Source organism: Brienomyrus brachyistius, chromosome 10 (genome assembly GCF_023856365.1).
Source record: "Brienomyrus brachyistius isolate T26 chromosome 10, BBRACH_0.4, whole genome shotgun sequence".
Lineage (NCBI taxonomy): Eukaryota > Metazoa > Chordata > Actinopteri > Osteoglossiformes > Mormyridae > Brienomyrus > Brienomyrus brachyistius.
Window position 1 is genome coordinate 6664714 of NC_064542.1, and position 7683 is coordinate 6672396.

At 40.2% G+C, this 7683-nt stretch overlaps 1 protein-coding gene across 1 annotated transcript; it reads right to left on the minus strand.

Annotated features, from left to right (window-relative positions):
• Positions 1–1827: 1827 nt before the first annotated feature.
• LOC125750046 (POU domain, class 4, transcription factor 3) lies at positions 1828–4380 on the minus strand. Its single transcript, XM_049027311.1, has 2 exons — positions 3846–4380; positions 1828–3518 (listed from the first exon to the last, which is right to left on the minus strand). The coding sequence occupies exons 1-2, from the start codon at positions 3963–3965 to the stop codon at positions 2631–2633; spliced, it is 1008 nt and encodes a 335-aa protein (XP_048883268.1). The 5' UTR covers positions 3966–4380; the 3' UTR covers positions 1828–2630.
• Between the last annotated feature and the right edge of the window lie 3303 nt (positions 4381–7683).

Below are 7683 nucleotides of genomic sequence, written 5' to 3' on the forward strand. Positions count from 1 at the left end.
TGTGGAAATAATTTGTGGGAGTACGTCTAATATATTTTATTAGCATGGCAGCAGAATAAGTCCCACGAGGCAAAGTGTCAGTGAATGCTGACCCGTCAGCAGTAGCGTGTGCTGAGCGCTTTCCTTAGTGCTGAACATCGTATCACTTTGTTGCTATTGCTTCCAAATCTCGCAAAGGTTCCTGATATAGTTCCACCTTATGTTTCGTAGAACACACGCACTTTTACTGAGACTAGATTATCACTCGTCTTTAGAACATTTAGCGTCCCTTTGTGTTTCGTTTTTAAAGCCTGGTTAAAAGAGTGGGAAGAAACATTAACGAGGCGTTTTCTGTGACAATCCCCGTTGAGGTTGTTTACCCTTTGAAGCTCACAGGCGGGAGACTTTAATGCTCTCCTTTATGCGTGTATTGCATGTCAGCCTAAACCGATTGTAAGTTTTAGATAATCACTCTTGAATCGTTCCTTCACACCTCAAAGGGAATAATTCATAAACCTGGTTCGTTTGGTCTCAGAAGCAAGATATGCTTAACATATTAATGATCCTGTAGGAGAAACGATTTGTTCGGTGATGTCTGAGATACTCTGAAGAAAAATGCCATCTATGAAGTGTTTTTTTTTGTATATTACAGTACATTGCGAATTAAAGCACACCTTCAGTACTTTGTGATGGCAACACGTTTGTGATAAACGTTAATGCTGTTTTATGATTTACAAAAATGGGTTGGCCTATATATATTCTGCTCGTTTTAGCAATTATTCTAAAACAAATTTCATATAAAGACCCATGCTAACATGTGTTTGTATCCCGTTTACATGTCACTAACCATTTTTATTCGTAAATCAGGATGAACCGAAATTCCCTATTGTATGTCGAAGCGCCGGTCAAGCTGTTTCAATTTCAGAACATTAATTTTGTTTTCACTAGGTACCTGCAATACGCGTATGCTTTTATAGACAACGATTAATGTAAAATAACTTTATTGCAACCCTTGAATTATCTAAACATAGTGTTTTCATACACTGATTCGATTTAACAGGCCTAACCGGTAAACATTTCCACCCATCCATCCATCCATCCATCCATCCATCCATCAATACGACATCCTCGATACATATAACTAACTGGATATAAAGTCGTTGTACAGCCATCTTTAAGTGGTTTTATAAATACATGTTTATCTTAGTTTCAAATAGAAAACCATGATAGTAATAATAGCAGTGAACGTCGTCTCTTCCATCGTCTGAACAACCCCCTGTTCCATAGTTAAATACATTAATATTACCGTGTGTTATGCAGCATCACACAATGCACAATGAAAGGCGACAATTCACACTTTCGAAACGAGGCACAAAGTTATCCTATAACAAATCTCCTCAGCAAAGAGAGCGATTAAATTCTATTTGATATCCTTTTATTTAGTATTTGGAAGTAGTTAAAATGTGTCGGTCTCTGCAAAATATTTAAAGATGCACTTTTCGTTAATCTTTTATCTTTGTCGCTCGAGGGATTCATAAACAAAATACACCACAACGCGTTTTGCTTTTCTCACTTTCATTCAACATAATTTATGTACAGTTTATAACAAAGTGCATATATTTTCTATCAAAGGTGTGACACGTCGATATAATGTCGGACACGCACTTAATACGTGAAATAGGTCATAACGATGAGACTTTCAAAAACAGCTTCATCGTTTTTTCAAAATCTTAAAAAGATCTCTTCCTACGAAAAGAAATAGCTTTTTCACTTTGATAAAATATTAATAGCTGATTGCTGAAGAAAAAAAACTGAATTTCACAGGAATAAATACGTTGTAGCTTTTTAAAAATTGTTATTTTATTGATTGACATCAAAACTAATACATGTTTGGTCAAATATAATTTGAAATGTGAAATCTCAATATACATAACAAAATGTTCGATGTTATAGGCCTGTATACTGCATATACATATACACTCTTCTAGAGTAAGATGATAGACCTTCATTCTTATAGAATAACGTGAAATATGCACTTTTATTAAAACTATATGTTATTTTCATTTGGTGCAGTCGGTGCAAACCCAATAAGTTAAAGTGAAAGCTTTTATTGGTGAGTAAAACGTGTCCTTGTTTAGTTTCATAATGGATGAGTTCAGGGTATTTGTCGTTCAAATGTGATTCACTGAACTACAGCTCCCTGCGAAGAGACATACATACATTAAATACATACATTTTAAAATGAAGCGTATTATGCTTAAACGAAAAAAAAAAACTATGAAGTAATTATAAAGAAATGCATGTAAGTTTATCATTCTTTAAAGATTTTTTTCACAAACAGAATTTATAGTGAGTTGTACATACCGATCGAATTAAACCGTAAAAATGTATATATGTATTTCATCGTAAGGGATAAAAGACAATCAAATACCATAATAAGCATCAAACAGCATCAAAGTGACAAACAGTTTACCTTTGTGAACGTCACGTAGGCTAGTTTATATCTCATCGCGAAACAAAATCAACAAAAGGGAACGAAAACTTCAAATGCGCATGAACGCGAATCCATTAATCGATTAACTAGAATCCTTAGAAGTCATGGAAGATCCCTGCTATCGGCATGTAAGACACAAGTAACACCAATGAATTATCTAATGTACCGCTGAGTATTTCATCCTTTTCTGTTTTTGTCTTTGATTACAAAACCAAACTCTAACGACGTTCTTTTTAAGGTCCAACTTTTCTGCGATGGCAGCGATTTTTTCCGAGGATGGACGGGGCTGGATGGCAAAATACGCCTCCAGAGATCGTTTCTCAGGTGCCGCTATCGAGGTGCGTTTTCGCTTCCGCTCGTTTCCATTGAAAAGTTCAGGCTTGTTGTTTTTCTCTCGATATGCCGCTTCTGCTTCTTCCAGCCAAGCTTGAAGGACGGGCTTGAGAGCAATCATGTTATTATGAGACAAAGTGAGAGACTCGAACCTGCAGATGGTGCTCTGACTGAGGGAACCGACCCCGGGTATCTTGAGGTTGGCGAGGGCGGACCCAACGTCAGCTTGAGTGACCCCAAGCTTGATCCTCCTTTGTTTAAACCTTTCAGCGAAGGCTTCCAGCTCTCGCGGATCTGATTCCACATCGTTGATGCACGACATGCCGCTATGCGTGGACAAAGAGTGGGGGTGACTCATACTCATTGCTTGGTGAAGGTGACCCATGGTCTGTAGGTGATGCTGATGCACTTGAGCGGACATCAACGACGGATCTGGTGCCCCCATGCCATTCACGGTTAAACTTGAGGAAATGTGGTCCAGTAGGTCTCCTTCCAGAGTTTGATGCACGTGGTGATGGGAGGTCAGAGTGGATGGGTGAGAGATGGGTACTGTGGAGGAGGTAGACGTGCAGGGGACACTGCTCATGGTATGGTAGGTCACGTCTGGCTTAAAATGATGACTCTTGCCGTGGGAGACAATGTCAACAGCCGCCAGAGCTTCGGCGCGGGCCAGCAGACTCTCATCAAAGCCGCCGAATATATTGCCCTGGAGCTGCAAGCAGGAATGCGCATATCGGAGTCAGGGGGGAATTCTGTCAACTCTGGATTGAAAAACATTTCCAAGCACAGAGAGAAACCTCCTCAAAGCACAGGTCATAAAAATTAATATGAAGGCTGAGGCATTGCCTCAATAGGCATGTGGATCACAGGGAGACAGGGTGAGAGAAGGGGGGAGGGGGGGGCGAGAGAGGGAGGGAAATAACGACAGCGCGAGAGAGAGGTAGAGCGGAGTTTGATTGTTTTACCGCCATGAAAAAAACATTAAGCTAATGTCCGTCAAAAAAGTGCCTTTAAGCAGTAATTATGGAGATTTACGTACCTGCGGGGCTGGTAAGCAAACTCTACGCATAGCTTCCGAACTTGAGTGGAGACCGGAGTACTTGGGCTCCTGTAGAGCTGGGTGCATTGAGAAATTCTGCTTGCCGTTCATGGCCATCATCTTGCTTTACACACCTTGCGGGCAGCTATACCTGACATACGTAGGCGCTGGGGCGACTCCCTGGCTCGCCGCTGTCACTCTGAGCTATTTCCAGTGACAGAGCCTCTCTGTATGCATCTCTCCCCACCTGCTTCTTTACTCATCTTACAAGCCGCGCGCCAGGAATAGGGCTGGGAGCTGTGCGCAAGCGTGCTGCGCGCGACCAGGCAGGGAAATTAGCCGGGGGATGCAAGATCATTTAGCTTCAAACATTTTGTGCAGCTTGGCTTCTGTACAAGCCACCCTGTTTTAATCACAAGGGTACGCATGGGGAGACAGTGAGGCACATGACACCGCCTAACAAATTATTCCTGTTAGATTTCATTCAGAATGCGTCGCGGGGGTGGTTTGCCGGTCGTTTGCACAACTGAAGTCCAGGTACTGATACTCGTCTCAACAGACTTGCCTAGTTAAAATGAGCAACGCATTAAGTTCGCATTAAATATAACTAACTTCCACCTTGCATATTTCCTAACAATGGACCGTGCATGTAGCAGGTATGAAGAACTGGAATAGCATATAAAATGTATGATAGCCCAATATTTAATTACATTGAGTTGCAATTTAAATGCAGAAACAAGTAGGCCTATCTGAAGTGAGTAGATTTTAACACATTTCACATTTAGGGATCATAATTATTACCATATTTACAGATGGATGGGATCCCATTAGTATTTACTCGCGTTTCGTGTTCACTCTTAGAAAAAAAAGACAATTTATATACCACTACTTAAAACCAGCAATCAATGCAAATTTAAAATAAATAGTTAGTAAACCATATAAAATAGAATAGTTTGAAAAATTGTACTATAATATTTTAGCTACTAGTTGTTAACAATGCTATTTAATAAGATGATAATTCTGGTAATATGCTTGCATTAATGAATAGGTGTCCAGAAAGTTTATGATTCATAACCCAACCCAACTATAATAAATACCCAAATGAGAGATATTACCACAATAGCTTCAGATAAAGGTAAGTAAACAACACGTGCTCCCGGCAGTTTATACAAAGAAGACAATATACAGTGTCATACCCTTAGCGTTTTAATTACGGTGGTTTTAGTTCAGGACCGTGGAGAGCTCACGTTTAGAAGAAGCGCGTTTTAAGTCGCACAGTCCTCAGAAAATGATCCCGACCGTTTCCCTCAGCCAGCGAGGTAACAACAGAGTATTCATAAGATCCCAAGTGAAAGCTGGGCAAAACATGGTGAACGAGCCGCGAATGTTAAAAAAGGAGTTGATCTTACAAGAAATAAGCTTCAAGTAAGGAGGGAAATCCGCTTCTTGTCCCATATACACACGCCGATTTCCATAAAACATTCAAAGTAAATCATCTATATTTCACGCGGCCTAAATAGTGACATAAAAGTTTTATTTAAAGTGGTACCATATTTAAAGCCCGCCATTGCTCGGAGGTAATTAACTAGAGTATAAATTGTATTGGCTTTCCTTTGAATAATTCAACGCAATTCTGGCTATGCCAATATCCAATAATGTCGATTGTTATCTCCCGTTAAAAGGTTTTCTATGCAAAAAAATAAACCTAAGTGTTCTACAGTTGTGTTTACTTAATGCAATGTACAAAGTAATGCATAAAATCAAGTGAGAATGCAGGCAGAGATATTCCATCTACATCCTGCATCTGTTTGAAGAGTCATAAAAGTGATTGTTAAATAGTTAGTTGCTGAGAAGGAACACTCGTTTCATTTTTTATTGCTCAGAATGAATGAACCATATTAAAATTGTATTGTTGTTATTTGCGTATTTTACCCACGAATATGTCTGGATATGTTTATTTAAGGGTAAATGAGGATGAATACCATATTCAGTAGGACTCATCACGGTAATCAGCCGCACTTTGCATGTATTTTCCTTATCTACGCTGATTTATAAATATTTCATTCAGTTACATACAGTTACACACAGTATTTCCCAGACTACAAAAAAAATCAATAATATTTACTGAAATTAATCTAGGTTATTAGAACCCGCGCATCTCGTGCAAAGCTTGGGATTTCCAGGAACGTCTGGCTGAGTAATTTCTCCCTAGAAGCTGGATAATCGGAGTCCAGAGAGCTTGTGGTCAGCCACCATCTACGCCAGGTGACCACCTGTTTGCATTGGTCCTGCCGTTTCCATGCTCGCTGAATTGCACAGATGAAGAAGTCGGTCAGGCCAGTGACGATTGTTCCATTGCAAAATCTGATCCAGTCGGACTCTCTGGTTACCCAGACGCTGAATAATTCAGCGCGTGTGCGGCAGGCATCCATTACCTTGTAGAATTTCTCTATTCGTTAAGGAGATTAACCGGTGCACTCTAACCGAGTAGAAAATCTATCACACACAGACTACACATCACTGAGACAGAGATTTTGGTTCTTTTATATATATAGTATACAACAACCACACGCGTCACAGAGAACCTGCACAGGGTTCATAGACTGGAAAATATCGCACAATATACACGTTAAAAGCCTTTGAAATATACCAAGAACACAGATTTAAGTAGAAACGAGAGAATGTTAGGGAATTTCGAAAAGAGGTATAGTACTATAGAGATATCTTTTTCTTTTGACAGCTCATATGGCATTAAATGATTTTAGCCAAGTTGCCAATGAATACAAACTGATTACTGACACCAGTATATGCAGCAGATGTCAGATGAAGTCAAATATTCATATAGCTATATAATAGGATGCCGTTACAGATGATTATCTGTGCTGTAATCGGTATACATTGTCTATTAACTGGAGTGGAAGTCAGTCTTACGGACTAACGCATTTTCCAGTCAGGTCCGACCCTCCTTTAGGTGATATAGGCGATCGCCTAGGGCGCCATTTGATTAGGAAAAAGGCACGAAATATCAAGTGGGGTGGGGGGCAGAAGATTATGTGATATTGGCTATTTAAACTATTGTTAATATTTCACTAACTAGCTAGTTAACAGCCAGAAATCCTGTGCAACCGATTTTTAAATTGGGGGAGGGGCAACAGAATTTCACCTGGTGCCAGAACACCCAGGGCTGCCTGCAGGGCTGGATGCTGAGAGGGTGATGTACCCCCTGCACAGGAGAATGGGGATCACCATGGACTGCGGAGGATGTGAAGTTCTGGGCCATGTTTAATCCCAGTCCAGCCTGGGTTCTGCATTTGTGCTTCTCATACACGGAGGGGGGAGTGTCATGGTTTCAACGCTGCGTCTCTGGTGACAGATTTGATGATTTACCAAATCCACGCTGATACCGAGAAGCATGGCTACCGCAGCGCGTTCGAAAGCCATGCCATCGCGGGAGGATTACTCCTGGCTGGGCACTCCTTCATGTTTTATCCGAATAACGAGTCAGAACGCACCTCCAAATTCTGAGAGACAAAGCACGGAAGGGAAGGACAACTCAAACCAGTCACCAGACCTGCCCAGGCTCCAGATCTCAATGCTTTTGAAGTAGCTAGAAAGTCTCAAGGAAAGAAATCGACAAGCAAAGTGCTTGAATGGAATATTATTTAGCCTTATGTAACGTAGAATATAAGTATTATGATATATATTAAAAAGTATGCCAAATATCCATGACGTACAATGTAAACATTATAATGTAGGCTAATCAACACCATGTAATCAATTGAGCTACTTTATCTTAGTCCTGAATCTATGAATATCCACTTTTATTAGCGTATATTTT

Bases quoted from the DNA above. Each gene is read 5' to 3' on its own strand.
- LOC125750046 (XM_049027311.1), bottom strand. From the start codon at position 3,965: ATGATGGCCATGAACGGCAAGCAGAATTTCTCAATGCACCCAGCTCTA. The intron at 3,519-3,845 runs GTACGTAAATCT...TCCTGCTTGCAG, and splicing joins TTTGCTTACCAGCCCCGCAG to CTCCAGGGCAATATATTCGG.